The sequence below is a fragment of the Epinephelus moara genome, chromosome 16, assembly GCF_006386435.1.
Source record: "Epinephelus moara isolate mb chromosome 16, YSFRI_EMoa_1.0, whole genome shotgun sequence".
In the NCBI taxonomy this organism is placed as follows: domain Eukaryota; kingdom Metazoa; phylum Chordata; class Actinopteri; order Perciformes; family Serranidae; genus Epinephelus; species Epinephelus moara.
The window spans coordinates 39,656,607-39,674,244 of NC_065521.1; the positions used below are offsets into that span (position 1 = coordinate 39,656,607).

Sequence of the window (17,638 nt, forward strand, 5' to 3'; positions counted from 1 at the left end):
TAAAACACAAGACATATTGCGACTCTCACTTTCCCCAGCCACGTTTAGGAACAACAACTGAATGCAGCAAGCTCCGACAAATTCTCAGGTGGCTGTCGAAAGGCATTATGGGAGATTATAATGATGCAAGTTACCAAACGACGCAGAAAGAGACAGGTTGGAGGGAAAGTAGGTATATCAAGAAGGTAAATTAAAACACTTCATCAAATAGTAACTCCTGGGACGCAGCGAGCATCACAGCCTGGTGATGTACGACAGTGTAAGAGGATCCAAAGAGGAGAGAAGGGTCCTTTGAATTTGTCTCTGTTGTCTCGGAAATTATCTCTCACTCAGTTATTTAAGCTTATTAAAGCTTACCTGGATTCCTTATGGCGTAATTTGTCCTCGGGATCTTCTGGTGTCTTTAGTTTAAAAAAAAGAGACTGCAGGCTTGAAAAGAGTCTATTAGATCCTAAACAATAACTAAAAACTGAATTCTTCATCATTTAGTGTGCATATTGGAATAAAAGCCCAAGGTGAGGTACATGAAGTACTTAAGTTATCCAGTGTTCCCTTTCCTAAATGAAAATGGTAAATAAAAAACTGAAGGCAGCTCATTTTTATCACCTCTCCTTGGGTATTAAGTGAAGTGTGATTGTATGAAATTACACATCTTTGCAGTTCATTTCTCACCAGATACTGAAGGTATAGCTACTAAGTGACTTGTCCCTGATATACAATGGAAATAAAAATGTTCCTCTGTAGCTAGAAGACTCCTGAGGAGACCTCATTTATCTTTTGAATAAAAAAATACTATTACTTAAATGAAAATATCTTTAAACACTTTTTTTTTCCTGTAGCAGACAGCTTTACTGCCCGACTTTAATGTATACCGGCGTGATTGAGCGTTTGTATTAATGGTGATGTATTATGTTTTATGTTTAAACGGTGGCAGTGAGGTACGGCCATAAAGCTCATTCTGTATAAGAGGTCATTTATCCACCAAAGTCACCAGATTAATGTTGACATTTCATCTGTTTTTCGGACTGACAATATTTTTTTCAGTCTATATCTTTACAGAGAAGAACACTTAACATCACAGTAAACAGTTTGACCCATGAGATGTAAGTGTTTTCCATCTTTATCAAGAGTTGTGCGTGAGCATGCTCATATCGTTGGTGACCTGAATGCATCAGTTTGCAAATCATGAACTTGAACGTGAGCGTCGTTCACTCTTGCGACAGTTAAAAACATTCGTTTTATGCAACACGGTCTCACTCTGTACTTGTCTGGACAGTGACTTGCGGCGTCAGACACTGACTAAAAATACTGTCCTATAACGTCGGCATGATACGGGTCTGTCGCTGCCGGCGTCAGAGGGAAAAGCGACAAGACAAGAATGAATGTTAAGTCAGCAAAAGTCTGAGCAGGGCAGGCAAGAGGAGTGGTGGATGTGGATGGGTCCAACAAACACGGACTTTCACCCAAGAGAGTGGTGTTCGCACACTTTAAGATGCTTAAGCCAAACCCTGTTCTTTTTTTCCTAAACCCAACCACGTGCTTTTGTTGCCTAAACCTAACCACGTGCGTTAGTTGTTGGAGGACGAAAAATGTCAATTTGCGTTGCTGTACCATCGTAGTGTGTTTATTTCAAAAGAGACTGTATGTAAATGATAAATTTCCTGTGAAAATGGAAGTGTATCTTGAAAAAATGCAATATATGAAAAAGGTAGAACTTGACACAACGTCCAACACAGCCAGCATACCGATCACGTCCTATCTGGACATGGAAGGTCCATGGCCAAACGTCATGACAAGGCGACAAGGTGACAAGGTGACAAGGTCTTAGTGTTTTATGGCACCTGGCATGCCGACACAACTCAGCCCAACACTCCGGGTCTCATACGCACAAAACGAGGCCTGTACGCCACCTCCCACAGAAAAGTTGTGATCTAAAATAACAGACTTGATGGGAGAAACTTTGACCCATGCTTACAAACATTTCGGAGATTGGAAATTGGCAACACAGATGGTGAGGTGGAAGCCTGATTGTAGAACGTGTCCAGTATTTCTTGGCGCACCGCATTTTTGGCTTTTGTCTGCGATACATAATTAGCACCACAAAAGAGGAAGCACCGAATTAGTCATGACTGCATAACTGAGTCATCTTCAAAAACTGTCTCAGTTTGAGTTTGAAGTGATCTAAATCAGGATCCAGCTTAAGGTCTGTCGGTAAAGAATTCAACAGACAGAAAAAGCTTTTTTGTCCAAGTCAGGATTCACACAGGGGAACCCTACAGTTCCCATCGGCTGCTCCACGTGTCACTGAGCCAGAAGCTGTAACTGGAACCACAAGGTCACTGAGCACCTGGGGAGCCTGATGATGTACATTACGCATTTATGGATGAGTTAATGAAATTATCAAAACTTAACGTATTTAGTTTCTGAAGAACATGGCAAAGATGTGCCATGCCAAGTTTAATTGCTTGATTGTATATCATCATCATAAGCTTAGTTATTGTAGATGCTGCTTGTGACCAGGAGGGTACACAGTAAGTTAAAGGTTAAAAATCATTGCATAGCTACAAAACAAAACGGAGGAATTAATTGTAAACTAGTTCATGTTTTGGGACTGTGAAGTTCAAAAATTCAAATTGTGAACTATGAACGTGAACTAGTTATTTTAATCTGTGTGAACTGAACTTTGAACCGCCTTACGTGTGAACCTGCACGACACCGTCTGTATCTTGGCCTTCAGATATGTATTCATATACTGTGTTCAGATGTAATCTCTGGAGAAGCCCTGAAAATGTGAACCAATGTTATCTCAGTATATCATTATCATGATTTATCTTCCAGGCTTTTTAAGAGAGGATAGAAGGTTTTGAAAACCCTTTTCCCAGTTTCCATTACAGACCTGATTTGTGAATCAAGGTTGCTGCAGGACCTGAGAGCTAAATGGTCCATCCATTAAGCTCCATGAGGCAAAAACAAGCAGATCTAAGTCTGTTTACAGCATTAATCAATGAGCTGCCCACTCACAAGTCTCTAAGCTGCAATAAGGTATCTGTATCACTACGCCTCTATACCCAATCGCCCCCTCAAGGTTACTGCCTATTGCCTTGCTCCTCTCTCTGGATGGGAGCTGCATACTGAGTGCATCGGCTGGTTCGGAGCCAGAGGACCACTCCAGGCAAACTTCTGTTTTCTGTCCTGACTGTGCAGGGGAAGTGTCGGGCAGCAGCTGTAGCCAAGGCACAAAACCATGTTTGATTTAGGAGCTGCAGGTGTGATTGTCCTGGCAGGTGAGTGGGAACCACTAAAGGAAGTGAGATTCTTAAACGAAATATTACAGATTTACTCACAGGACTGAGTGGCCAGAGAAAGAAAAGAAAAAATAAGTAGTGCTCTGGTGATGGAATAGGGTCGGAGGAAGGGTGAAGCAAAAGTTAGATTGAGAGTGAAATATAGAATGATGTAGCAAAGGAGAGAAAATACCAGAGACGAGTGGGAATGGAAAAATGTGATGATAAGGCATAATCGGCTGAGGGGAGAAGATAAAGTAAAGACAAACTAGACAGCACGGAGGGAGAGGGGAGAAATCCAGCAGGGAGACAAACTGAAATAATGTAAATGCTCCTTTCAGGCTGATGTAACTTTTTAACATGGTACACATACAACACTGTTGTGACAAGTCTAAACCTTCACGACTCAGTCTTGCCATCTGTCGTCACTCTGTACTTGGCAGTAGAGCTGCAGCTAATGTTTATTTTCATTATCGGTTAATCCGCCCGTTATCATCTCCATTAATCGATTTATCCTTTTTTAAGGAGGGCTGTCCTGAATACCACTTTTGGGGCTTCCAAGCTTTAGTGATAATTACCCAAGAATATTCAAAGCTTTGACAGGAAGTGACGGGATCCAAGGGGTAGGGGATCTTATTCACACACACTAATCACCCACCTGAACTCAACCTGACTTTAGCAGGACTTAGCACTCTGAGTAAGTTACTAGTAACTACAGTAGAGACGCCAACGGTCAGGCGGCATCACTAGACGCAAAGCAAGTGCTTCACTACTCGGACAACCATCTGCAATTAGTCTCACATGTTCCTTTTCCTCGTCATGCTGCCAATTTAATTGCTGCATTGAGGACAACGGCGTGTCCGACACTGACCACCTCTTTTCAGCTTCCCCCACCAGTTCACCGATGTAAAAAACAAAACAAAAAACGAAGCACTGGAATACTGATTTGGACATCAAGTACCTTTGCGACAATCAGGGATGCATGATGATATCGGCACATCATCTGTTTGGGCATCAGCTTTAAAATGACCTATCACAATCGTCCAACATGCTTTTCCTTATTTTGCACAATGAATAAATATTACATACATTAACAAGTGTTGTATTTCATGTCTCATCTGCTGGTGGGCCCTCATGATAAGAGTATACATGCATAACAAGATGTTAATTCCACCACAGAAGAGACTTGATGATCACTAAAATTAGCTAGGGAAAAAAGTGGATATATTGATATCGGTATCGGTATCGGTTGTCTGTGAAATGAGTTTCTACATATTGGCATATCAGATATTGCCAAAAAATGTAATATTGTGTATCCCAATTTTCATTTATGACATAGAGAGGTGTTAAATTCTCCCATTTAAGAAGCATGGAACCAGGAAATTTTTGGCTTTTTTGCTAAAAAAGTTGCAAAAACTATGGACACCTTATGGACACCATAATAAGCATAACTGTCCCCCATGTTGTTGTTGTTTATTTGCACATACAATATTCAATTTGCACTAAATATGTTCACTTTAATCCATTGCTCACTTTTTATTCACTGCTCATTATTATTATTATTTATTGCTGTTGCTTGTATTCTTGTACTCTTTTTACATGCCTAGTTTGTTTTACGTTTTTAAATTTTGAAATCTTTAATCTGACTCTTTCCCCTTGACTGCTGTAACACTGGAATTTCTCAATTGTGGGATCAATAAAGGTGTATCTTATCTCTTATCTTAAAAACTATCAGCAAAACAGTTTCCAATTAATTTTCTGTTGAATGACTATAATCAACTAATCGTTGCAGCTCTGCTTCGCAATCTCACGAGAATACAAGTTTATATCCAGACCAGTCGGCCAGCATCTGAGCCACCTCATCTTGGCACGGAGCAGCCATCAATGATGGATGACGCTTGAATTAATCATGAGAAAGGGGACAGAGATATAAACACACAGTGAGGGCCCTGAGGGGAAACAGAGGAGCCTATGGTAAGCAGCCTGCACATGTCAAAGTGTGGCTCGGGCACCACTTAACATACACCTAACATAACATAACAGATAAATGTTAAGACGCATGCAGAGTTAATGCTGAGCTGAGAAAATGCACTTTTAACAAACACAATGTGCTTCACTAACACCATAATGAAGCCAAAACACCTGCGAGTCATGGTGTCAAACTGCGTCGCCGGGCCAGCTCAGCATCCCGGGGATTTAAGGATATGGGCCTAATTGATTCAATTAGACTTGGGCTCACCTCCATGCTGCAAGCAGGCCGACACGGTCTAAGCTGGCAAGGCAGCCATTAACAAATCCCGGCTAAGTGTTTGCAAAGCGCCACACTCAGCAGCGCCTCCATCAAATCCACCCATCCATACAAACACACACACACACACACACACACACAATTGTCCCACTTGACTGGTAGAGTTTGACTGTCAGTATGTTTTGGCACATTTAACACACTCATTAGTCTGTGAGCCATAAAGAAGCACAAACTAATTGCCAGTAAGTCAGGTAATAACAGACGCATAAATCCAATCAATAAGCTTTTAGCTGAGCTCACACACACACACATTTGCAATGACATTAAAGCTGTGTTGCTCATTCATGCATGCATGTGTGTGTGTGTGTGGCCAAGCCGAGAGAAGAGGCAACACTTGATGCAAAGATGACAAACAGGAAGAGGGCTGCAGGTGCATGCAGATCTGGGCACTATGGACAGGCATGTGTAGCTACACACAGCAGGTCTCCCACTTATGTTGTTTGGCAGGTTTGTGCCACAGCAGCATGAAGATATATGTTGTCCTCACATGGATGTGCAGGAGGCGTGCAGGTGGACAATTCAGATGTGCTTAAACCAGCTGAAAACACACAATTAACCTGTGGAGGAGCTAAGACTGCACACACACCTGATCCATCGACAGGGGCACAGCTGTGACCCTGTACCCACAAGTCCCTCTTATTTATTCATGATACTTGTCTCACCTTTCCTGAGCTACAGCACCTCACACACCTGACAGGTTTGGTGGGGAGTTAAAGGCGTGTGTGTGTGGGGTCTATTGTGATTCATATACACACCTGGTTTCACAGTCTTCAGGCGGATGGGCTCCCGAAAGTGGCGGATGACAGCCAGTGTGTCTCGGTTGGTGAGTCCGCTCACCGGAGTGCCGTTCACCTCCAGCAGCACGTCCCCGCTGCAGGGAAACCTCCCGGCGTGACAAACCATCGCCTCCGAAACTATGTGTCCGAGGTGGGGGAACTCTCCCAGCTCCGCGCCGCCTCGCACCTCAACCACCGTGACCAACTCCCCGGATCCCCCCCACGACAGGGTGCACTCCTGCACTTTAGTGGACCAGTGCTTCTTCTTCTTCAGTGTCTTGGACATTGTTGGTGTAGCTCTCGTGAACCTGGAGGCGAAGTCCAAGAACGATTGTCCTTCAACACAAGATCCGCTTCTGCTCCTAAGACGCAATGACGCATGGGAAAATCATCGCAGATTAAAGAAGTTGGGGCTGATTCCTGGTGTTGTATTCCATCCCAGAGTGAACAAGTCTGTGTTTTAAATCAAACTCCCTCTGCCAATGAGCGATCCTCCCATTGAATTTACTCGAGCATCACCTGTCTGCGACTGGGATGCGAGATCAGCTGCGTCAGTGTCGCATTGAAGCGGAAAGTGCTGCTTCTGATGCTGGGGCGTCTCGATCCCACACCCCAGTTCACGCTGATGTGCACTTAAAGAACAGCAGCAGCTTCCTCCACAGTTAAACCACGATGTCACACAGCAGGACGGGATCCTGTGAGCCCCGCAGTTCGTGCGCACCGGAGAGCCTGTCAGCTCCAAACGCGTGGAGAGGCGATATATTCCACTTCAGACTGATAACACCACCCAGGAGGGAAAACTTCTTTAAAGAGTAAATGCAGAAAAACTTCAAAAACTGATTTCCAAAACGTTTTGTTGCGCAATTCTCGGCTCAGTGACAGCTCCTCGTCCGAGCCTCACGGAGAGTCAACTTTACTGTGCGCACCTGTCCTTCTCTCCTGCCCTCCTCCGCGGTGACATCAGCAAAGGCAGTCCTTGGAAACGGAAAAACATACCTGGCTCTGCTGTGAACCGGGCGGTTATCTGCTCCTCTCCACACCCAAACCCTGCTTCGTGATGTCCGTTACGCGCTCTCCTCTCCTCCTCGCTTCTCCAGAGGCACTGAGGGGATTTAGTTTCTACTAAAAACTACGCAGCAGCATGCAACAGACCTGATCCGATTAGGGCTTCACTCCATAACTTTTTTTGATCTTTTTCCGTGTTCTTTTCCTGATTGCAGGGTGTCCCGGCCAATCAGAGCTCAGGGGAGGGTCCTACAGCCTCTCCTGTGAGCCAATAGGGACTGACAGGGGGCGGGGCTTCTGTGATTGGGAAGCGCTGGATTTTGTTTCCATGGTGTGTTTAGAGAGGCGGAGCTCCTCCCGCTCTGGGACACATATTTTCACGTGGGAAAGGTTTATTGTAAGTTCGTGATAGTCGACCCACAGTCTGTCTGAGATGTGTCCAACGTGTTCTTTACACAGTGGGCTGAAACTTTTAGTCATTCCTGGGTTTTATTGTGTAGTTTAGGTCCCTGGAAGCCTTTTGGAGACTCTCTCCTGCTCTCAGGACTGAGCACTCGGCTACTTGTTGGAGGCCATTTTTTGCGCAACTCTGCCCTCTTGTGGTTGTTGCAGTCAGAGGCTGACACCTCTGTCCAAAAACCCTTCAGCCACACTGGTGCCACTGTCATCATGGATGGAGAACTAAACGGGCCCTACGGGCACATGCCCAGGGGTCCAAAGTGTCAGGGCCCCCCTGGCTTTCATCTGCAAAATGTCACTCAAAGTAATACCATAAAGAAACTCAAAAAATACTTTATTAATCCCCAAGGGGAAATTCATTATCTTTCACTCTGTTGTCATACACACATGGCCTCAAATACACACACATGCACAAACAAGACCTACACATGCATTAAATGGAGATGGACAGGGTTCGGTGCCTTGCTCAAGGCCACCGCGGCAGTGCCCAGGAGGCAAACTGGCAGCTCTCCAGCTGCCAGTCCACGCTCCATGCTTGATTCATATGGGGTCTTGAACCAGCGACCCTCCAGTTACCAAGCCAAGTCCCTATGGACTGAGCTATTGCTGCCTCCTAAACTATTACCACCCTCAAAGGAACTGTAAAGAAATACAAAATGACCAAAAAAAAAGGACACAAACAGATACCAAAGACACACAAACTGACCTTTAAAGAAGCACAAAACAACAACAAAACATGCAAAAGAACTAAAAAGATACACAAAACAACTATAAACAGAAATAAAATGGTCAAAAAACACACAAATATATCCCTTAAAGAAACAAAATGACCTCAAAAAATACAAAATGATTAAAAAGAGACACAAAATAACCACAAGGACACACTAAATTACCACAAAGAGACACAAACTGGCCTGTAAACAAGCACAAAATGACAACAACACGTGCAAAACAACTACAAAGAGAAACAAAATGACCAAAAAGGACACAAATATACCCCAATGAGATACAAAGTGACCTCAAAGACACACAAAACAATTAAAAATAAACACAAAACAAACACAAGGACATACTAAATTACCAGAAAGCGAAACAAAATGACTTAACAGAAACAGAAAATGACTACAAAGAGATGCCAAGGAACTACAAAGACACACAACAATTATAAAGAACAAAGAAAATGGCTAAAAAACGCACAAATATATGCCGCAGAGAAACAAAATGACCTCAAAGAAACAGAAAACAACCGCAGAGAGACACAAACTGGCCTGTAAACAAGCACAAAATGACAACACGTGCAAAACAACTACACAGAGACACACAACAACTATAAAGAGAAACAAAATGACCAAAAAGGACACAAATATACCCTTAAGAGACACAAACTGACCTTTACACAAGCACAAAACAACAACAAAGCATGCAAAGGAACTCCAAAGATACACAAAACAGCTATAAATAGAAATGAAATGACTAAAAAAAGACACAAATATACCCCTAAGACAAACAAAATGACCTCAATAAGACACAAAACAACTTCAGAGATGCCAAGGGAAAACAAAGAGACAAAAGAACTACAAAGAGAATCAAAGCAGCCAAAAAAAAAGACACAAATACACCACTAAGACAGACAAAATGACCTAGTTAGTAACCTGGCCAAGTTACAACAAAGACACAAAACAACTATAAAGAGAAAAAAATGGCCAAAGAAGACACAAATTTAACCCTAGGAGAAAAAAACATGCCCTCGAAGAGACACAAAAGAAACACAAAACAACCACAAGGGCACACAAAATAACAACAGACACACAAACTGACAACAAAACATGCAAAGGTACTACAAATACACACAAAACAACTACAAAGACATAAAAAATGATTAAAAAAGACACTAATAGACCCCCAAGAGAAACAAAATGATTTTAAAGAGATACAAAATGATTGAAAAGAAACATAAAGCATCCACAAGGACACACAATTATTAATTAATTAGACACAAACTGACCTTTAAACATGCACAAAATAACAACAAAACATGCAAAAGGAATTTGAAAGACACACAAAGCAACTACAAAGAGAAACTAAATGACCTAAAAGAGACAAAAAACAACACAAAGAGATGCCAGGGTACTACAAAGAGACACAAAATATCTGGAAGGAGAGACAAAATGGCCAAAAAAGACACAAATGTAAACATAAGAGAACCAAATGACATAAAATAGACACAAAATGGCTACAAAGGGATGCCAAGGAACAAGTCAGAGACACAACAGCTATAATGAGAAACAAAATGGCCCAAAAAAGACAAATATATCCCTAAGAGACACAAAGTGACCTCAGTAAGACACAAAATTACCACAGAGACACAAAACCACAAAAAGATGCTGAAAACTACAAAGACACACAACAACAAAAAGAGGAAAAACCAGCTCAAAGTCCATGGCTCTTGCTCCTCTGTGGAAGAGGTGGTTTGGCCTTGTGCATGTGTGCACCCAGGGGGCCCACTGTCACGTAATCCACCCATGACTACTATGAAAAAAAGTTTAAGATACATTTATGTCATAGAGATACAGAAGTTTTGTGCTTTGAATAAAATAATTAAACCCCAGAAACAGCATCTGCACTTTAACGTTCCTTTGTTTTTATTGTTTGTTTTATCTTTTTTGATTTAACTTCCACATCCTGTGTGTTACTGTGTATTTTCTAATAAATGAAGCCCATTATGACTTGTTTAGGACTTGGAACGTGACTTGGGACTGGAAATGCAAAGACTTGTGACTTGAAGACAGTGAGTTGGTCCCACCTCTAGACTATACTGCTTCACTTAATGAATAATGTTCGCCTTTTTTGGATTCTCCGTTCACCATGGAGGCATATGAGAAAAAACAACATTTTCTCAAGGTAACACATGGTGAATAATTGATTTACAAATAGTCATTTTGCGGTTGAAGTGTTCTTTTATTCCCAGTTTAATCAGTTAAGTATTAAAGCAGGGTGTGAGCACAACACCTGTTAGTGTTATCATTTCTGGTGATTTGTTAATGTTTAACATTCAGTCAACTTTCAAACTCGCCTCCTCGGTCAGCGCCCTGGCAGGCAGACCAGAACCAGCTGATAGCAGCCCTGATATCGTGGTTTTTCAGCTGCTGTTAATCTCAACATCATAAGGCTGTAAATATGTGTTGGTGGGAACGTTGTGACATCAGGTGTCAGGTAGGAAAACTTCAAAGTAGCATTTAAACTTCATGCTTTGCTTGATTTTCCAATTTTCAGTTTCATCATAGTTTTACTTCCTAAACAGGAATTAACTTCTGAGAGTTTTGGATTTCATCTGTTGATATGATCTGTACTTTCCCTCACATGTGAGAAATGTCAGCTGCTCCTCATGACTGCAGCAACGACACCTCGCTCCCCATGTGCTGTGAGTTGCACACATGGCACTCATTGCGTTGCAGACTCATGTTATTGCGTGCTCCTCTCCTCGGCTCTTTCTTATTCTGAATCTGCTTCTTCTTTTCCTTCTTGTTCAGATGAGGAGTCGGCGGGTCCACTTGCTGTAATCATCATCCCTTCTCTGTTGGCTCTGAGCACACTTTTAGGAGTGGCTTTGATTTTATGCAGTCTCCATAAGAACAAACAGAGACGTCAGAGCACCTCAGCTCATTTAACAAATGGTATGAATCTGCAATAACTGTATATCCTCTGTATAAAACTGCTGAAAAATACTATAAAAATCTGTCCTTTTTCATCCGCACTGAGAGCAATGCCAGGTGCTAATATATCTCTGGCTCTCAGTAAACCTGCATCTACTGTTGTGTTTTTTAACAGGCCAGCAGAGTGTATCCCCGGCTACAGCTGCTGTGAGCGCTCCAAAGGTCCAGGCAGCTTTGTATCCCTGGGAGATCCCTGAAGAGTGTGCTCTAGAGGGACTAGAGTTTTGGCAGACAGGTCGCCATGGCCCCATTTGTAAAGGTCTGCTGAAGAAGAGAGACGGAGCCTCCTCTGCTGTGGTGGTGAAGTCTCTCCGAGGTACAGCATGAATCTGTCATAAGGCCAAGATGAGCTGAGCCTTTTGTGTACAATAACAGTTGAAAATATGTGGAGAGATCACAGCGAGAGAAGGGCAAGATAGACATTAAGGTTCTGCATGTAACTTCAGAAAATCCTTGTCTTTAGGGACACCTCTCTCTGAGGCTGTCAAGTGAACTGCACACAGCATTCTCCATGGCTGCGAGCGAACTAACACTAAGGCTGGTCGTTATCATGTTGATAGAATACTGGAAAATACATTACAATCATATTTAGTTAACTGTTGCTAACTGTAATGTACCTGTATCTCATTTGGACCACTGGCTCCATGACACTAACTAACTTGCCATTTGCAAATAACTTTCTTAGCTAACATTACAAAGCAACCAATAGAGTATTCGAGGGATGATGTTTTTTTTGTAGGCCGACGCGGAAGTTAGCGTCATTTTGGTTCCCTTGTCCAAGAGCCTATGGGATTTTTTCATTCACATTTGTATTATTGTAGAAAATAAGCTCTGTGGCATACAAAAATTTAAGATAGTGAAATGTTTTGTTCAGCAACAAAATCTACACAGAGGCGTAAATGCAATTGCCAGAATTAAAAAGCGACATTAGGCCACCAAAACAAAGCTTTAAAGTCATATTCGGCGTGATGATGTTCTATAGTCTCATTTAACTACTTATTAGCAAACTTTTAAAAAAAAAAAAATTTAAGACATGAAGACTTTTTGGATTATCGTAGAAAATAAGCTCCATGGAAAACAAACGCTTCTGATAGTTAAAAGTTTTGTTCAGCAAGAAAATCTACACAAATGAACACCACTTTTATAATTTTTGAAGCCTAAATTCAATCGCCAGAGGTAAAAAACTAACGTTAGGCTATAAACAAACTACACCACGGCTGCATGACTCGAGTCTGTAAAGCCAGGTTTGGCGTGATGACATTCTGTCGTTTCATTTAGCCACTTGTTAGCAACTGCCTTTTTTAAGAAACATAAAGCTTTTAAATTCACAAGTGGAGTATTTACTGATGTATTTTATGTCCTAGGACAAAATGTGAAAGTCTCTTAAGCCCTCATGTCAGGCATCTAATAGGAAACCTATTTTAAAACCCATTGACTTCGAGATGAGGGAACCAGGAGTGCTAAAATGCTAACTCATCCCTAGGTTTTAGGATTCATTCATGGAGCACTCTATGGCATTTCCATGTAAAGTAGCAGCTAGATGGCTAACCTTAGCTTGGGCTGCAGCTAGCTTGTTGGCCACCCAGTTAGCTGTATATTAGCCAAGCTGTGTGGCTCTGGCTTTGGCTGCTTCGTTGCTAATAAAGTAATTTGCAAACCAGCACGGGATTCTGGATGGATTAGCTAACATCATCTACATAATACAGTATTTTGCTACTTTTGCTAGCTAGCAATTTGCGGCCGTTATGAAGCAAGCCAACGTTAGCAAACATTAACTAGCTAAAATTGGACTTTTTTCACAGCGTGGTGGGCATTGCAATCATGATATGGGGCACTTAATTTGATGACTAGCACTAATGAGACAAGAATTAGCTAGTATGCCTGTTGTCCTTCTGTTTCACTCCCCGCCGCTCAGGGATTACTTAGCCTGGAGGAGAGCGGACAGCAGCTCTGGAGACGGACCTTTAGTTAGCGGTTGTAACAGCTCAAATTCAGCCAGAAAAAACCTGTGCACGAAAGTCCATCAAGTGGCTGCCACAGTAAAGTGTATACGTTAACACAGCATGTATGAACTCTTTGATGTGGTGGGTGCCAGTAGTCTGTTGATGTTAGCAAACTCCATATCTAAGCTAACGTTAGCTACTGTTGCACACTGTGGCGTTGTAGTGGGGCTGAAGCGAGATGTAACACACCGTTGGGAGAAGTTTGCATTGAGGGCTTTCTGCCAGACAGGGATTTCTTGGTTAAGGTTAATCACATCTTTTGGAATTTCCCGAAATATTTGCCCTGAGTTCTTCACATAGCATCAGTCCACGGGAAATCATCATGATGCCCTGTGGTTAAGGTCTGGTTAGGTTAAGGCACAAAAACCACTTGGGTAGGGTCAGGAAAAGATCATGGTGTGGGTTAAAATGAAAAAGAAAGTGACAAACACATAAGCCGTGAGCCTGCTCCGCCTCAAGCCGGTCGCGGCGCACCATACGCCCGCCGCGAGCCGTTCAGCACCGCGGACAGTCGGACTAATGGGATGTCGAACCAATGACATGGACCCCAGTCCACAGGCTGTTAAGGGCAACCGAGGAAGTCAGGGAAGGTCTCAGGTTTTAAATTAGGTTACAATCTACTTATCCATTGGCAAAAAACAAAACAAAAAACAAATCAACTTCAATCAATCAATCAATTTTATTTATAAAGCCCAATATCACAAATCACAATTTGCCTTAGAGGGCTTAACAGCATACAACATCCCTCTGTCCTTAGGACCCTCGCAGCGATTAAGGAAAAACACCCCCAAAAAAACCCTTTAACAAGGGTGAGAAAAAAAAGCATTAAATGTAAAATGTTACACCCAGAACCTTTAAGATACGGTATATTGTAATTATAATCAATAAGGTTGCTTACTAACTAACTAACTAACTGTTATTAATCTAACTCCACATAGATGGTCCCAACCGGCCTGAAGCTAAGGAGTTTGTGGAGTGGGTCCTGTTCCACGCCACAGTGTGTAAACATGAGAACGTGGTGCGAATGTTGTACTGTCAGACCAAGCGCCTACCCATGTATCTGGTCTTAGATGCCTACAGCCCAGGAAACCTCCTTCACTTCCTCTGGACACTCAGAAATGTAACGGTGGTACACAGCTTTGGTTTAAACCTGAAATGGTCATACATGCAATCTCCAAGTCCTAAACTGAACACTATGACAAACTATCTTCCCTCTAGAAGAATTCCAATACTGTGGATCCATTGCTGAACTTCTCTGAGAGGTCAGTGTTTCTGGTGGCAAAGCAGGTTGCAGCTGGCCTGGTGAGTCACTTTTTGTACACTAATTATTCCAAACAAACAACTAAAATGAGCTATGTTTAGATATCTTGCTCGCAGGTCATGATCCAGATACCAATTTCCCCCATGTTCCTCTTGAATTTTGAATGAACATCTCAACCAATGATTGATATGTTTGGCCGTAATTGGCCCCTCCCTTAGGATTACCTGATGTCCCAGCACAGGCTGGTGCATGGTGATGTTGCTGCCAGGAACATCTTAATTGGCCCAGGCCTCTCAGCCCGGGTGTCTGGCCTGGGCATGGCATTTGGAGGACGCAGATCGGATCCACCAATTAGGGAGAGGGCAGCAGAGGTGCCTCTCAAATGGCAGGCTCCAGAGAGGATCATGATGCAGCTCAGTATCGACAGGAGCGACGTGTAAGGGCAGAGTTATGGCTAAGGAAGCGAAACACACAAAGCAACCAGAATTATTATGAGTCAAAACATTTGTTAACATTTTCTCTTTTTTGTAGGTGGTCATTTGGAATCTTACTGTATGAACTGATCACCTTAGGTAGGGCTGCATGTTCCATTATCAAGTCCATTCTTTAAAGGGACACTTCACCCCAAAATTAAAAGTACATATTTTTCCTCTTACCTGTAGTGCTATTTAACAATATAGATAGTTTTGGCGTGAGTTGCTGAATGTTGGAGATATTGGCCGTGGAGATGTCTGCCATCTCTCTAGTATAATGGAACTAGATGGCACTCAGCTTTTGGTGCTTAAAGCGCCAAAACATACATTTGAAAAATTCAACAGCAATGTCTCTTTCCAGAAATCATTACCCGTTAACGAAAGATAATCCACAGACCTTGTTGTGAGCAGTTTGATGCGGGAACTATTTTCTTTCTACCAATTTTCACCCACCAACCATATCACTGTACCAAAGGAGGTGTGCATCTACTGCTAGCTCACCTAGCACCACTGAGCTAGCTAATGTTACAGCTCAGCCGAGTAGGATGCCGTTAATGTTTACATCGCACTCTTTCACAAGCACAAGCCTTGATCTTGCCCATCATTAGTAGCACGAAGCGTGCATCTGATGTCAACATTAATGGCTTCCAACTGAAGTTGAGCTGTAACGTTTAGCTTAGTGGTGCAGGAAATGCAGGCTTTATACAACATGTTCCTGCAGGAATATGATGTGAATCATGGAGAAATTAACTACATCAGCAACCAAGATTACAAGTTTCCCTGATGTTAGCACAGAGTAGCAGTACACTTGCTGCTGGTGAATGACTGTAACAGAGTAGCCTGTAGTTGCACTTTCTACTTTCAAAGATAACATTTCTCTGATGTTAGCACGTAGCTACAGGTAACAGTGTGTGCTACTTAATGTAAACATGCAATCCGTGCAGAAGGAAGTTAGCATCTACTCATTGATGCAAGGCATTTAAGGCATCCTCCTTGGCTGACCTGAAACTTAAGCTAGCTCAGTGGTACTGAGTAGATGCACACTTCCTTCTGTGGGTGTCAAAGTTAGTGGATATAGTTTCATAGAGCAGAATAGTTCCTACATAAACCTACTCACAACAATGACTGTGGATTATCACCACTGGGCCATGCTTTCTGGAAAGCCACATTGCTGTAGAGTTTTTCGAATGTATTTTTTGTTTGTGGTGCTTTGAGCATCACAGGCCAAGCGCCACCTAGTTCCAGTATATTTGAAAAAAAGAGCTCACACCAAAACAATCTAGATTTATTATGTGGCCTAATTTTTATTTTGATGTGAACTGTCTCTTTAAGCAATCAGTATTTGTGTCTTTTCATATCCACATTAGCATCTTTTAATTTAACAACTTCTACTGCAGTATTGACATATCCTCAGCATCACATTTTACTACCATAATAAAAATATATTTCTTAAAGAATACTTCTCTTCTTTGTTTTTATCCCAGGCTCTCCTCCGTACCCTGATCTGGAGCCTCTGTCTGTGCTTCCAAAGCTACAGGGGTCTTATCGAATGAAGAGACCAGAGAACTGTGGAGGACCTTTGTAAGTAAACACTTAATGTTTTGAGTACACAAGTGCACTAAGTGTGTTCACACTTCATGGTACAGAAAAATGCAGCGTACTACTGACACACTTAAAACACTTTAAAAGTTGAGAGTGGAATGATGGACACTTCTCGCCCTTGACAGCCGCCATCTTTGTGATGTAGCAAACTTGTCAACTTTTGACATGGCTAGCTAACGTTAGTATTCGCTAGCTAGCTAACTTGCTCCTATAGTTTTGACGCACATTTTAGTCAGCATTGATGTTGTGGTGTAAGTTTGCTTTATGTGTGGGCGAAGATAGCAGTCAAACGTTGGCGATAATAATCCACTATTTGTTTGCAATTCACAATTTAAAAAGAAGACAACGAAGAACAACAGGTGGTTAAAAAAAAGCTGTCGTTACTTCCAGTAGGTGCAAAACGGCAGCACACTACCCTGCTGAAATTAGTGCAGCATGCAAGAATATAGTGTACTAAAGGAAGTATGCAATTTGAGACACACTCATGGAGTAATATACTGTCAATTGGTGTAGTGTTAGCAACTGAGTAAACTTATACTCATGAAAGTTGCATTTTCATTTAAATACTCTTGAGCTTTTACAACAAAGAGTCACTTAATATACAGGAGTATATTGCTCAAGACATTTTGGGAAACAAGATTTTGTTGTAGAGATTTAGATGAGATTGATGCCACTGTCACATCTGTATATATGAAGCTGGCTCCAGCTGGTTAGCATAGCTAAGTGCAAAGACTGGAAGCAGGGGGGGGGGGGG

General features: G+C 42.1%; 2 protein-coding genes across 5 annotated transcripts in view; one reads left to right on the forward strand and one right to left on the reverse strand.

Moving 5' to 3' along the window:
• Window positions 1–7,549, reverse strand: part of magi3a (membrane associated guanylate kinase, WW and PDZ domain containing 3a) — a 194,324-nt gene extending 186,775 nt beyond the window's left edge. For both annotated transcript variants that reach the window (XM_050065066.1, XM_050065067.1), the window contains exon 1: window positions 6,348–7,549. In XM_050065066.1, coding sequence (XP_049921023.1) covers window positions 6,348–6,654 — 307 coding nt within the window. In that variant the 5' untranslated portion in view covers window positions 6,655–7,549. The remainder of the gene's footprint in view (window positions 1–6,347) is intronic.
• Window positions 7,550–10,899: 3,350 nt separating this feature from the next.
• si:ch73-206d17.1 (tyrosine-protein kinase STYK1) overlaps window positions 10,900–17,638 on the forward strand; it is a 7,327-nt gene continuing 588 nt past the window's right edge. Inside the window, exons 1-9 of one of the 3 annotated variants that reach the window (XM_050065084.1) lie at window positions 10,900–11,045; window positions 11,134–11,253; window positions 11,363–11,506; window positions 11,661–11,861; window positions 14,487–14,668; window positions 14,767–14,850; window positions 15,028–15,245; window positions 15,341–15,381; window positions 16,767–16,863. In XM_050065084.1, coding sequence (XP_049921041.1) covers window positions 11,202–11,253; window positions 11,363–11,506; window positions 11,661–11,861; window positions 14,487–14,668; window positions 14,767–14,850; window positions 15,028–15,245; window positions 15,341–15,381; window positions 16,767–16,863 — 1,019 coding nt within the window. In that variant the 5' untranslated portion in view covers window positions 10,900–11,045; window positions 11,134–11,201. The remainder of the gene's footprint in view (window positions 11,046–11,133; window positions 11,254–11,362; window positions 11,507–11,660; window positions 11,862–14,486; window positions 14,669–14,766; window positions 14,851–15,027; window positions 15,246–15,340; window positions 15,382–16,766; window positions 16,864–17,638) is intronic. The other 2 variants (XM_050065087.1, XM_050065085.1) reach the window with 2 other exon arrangements.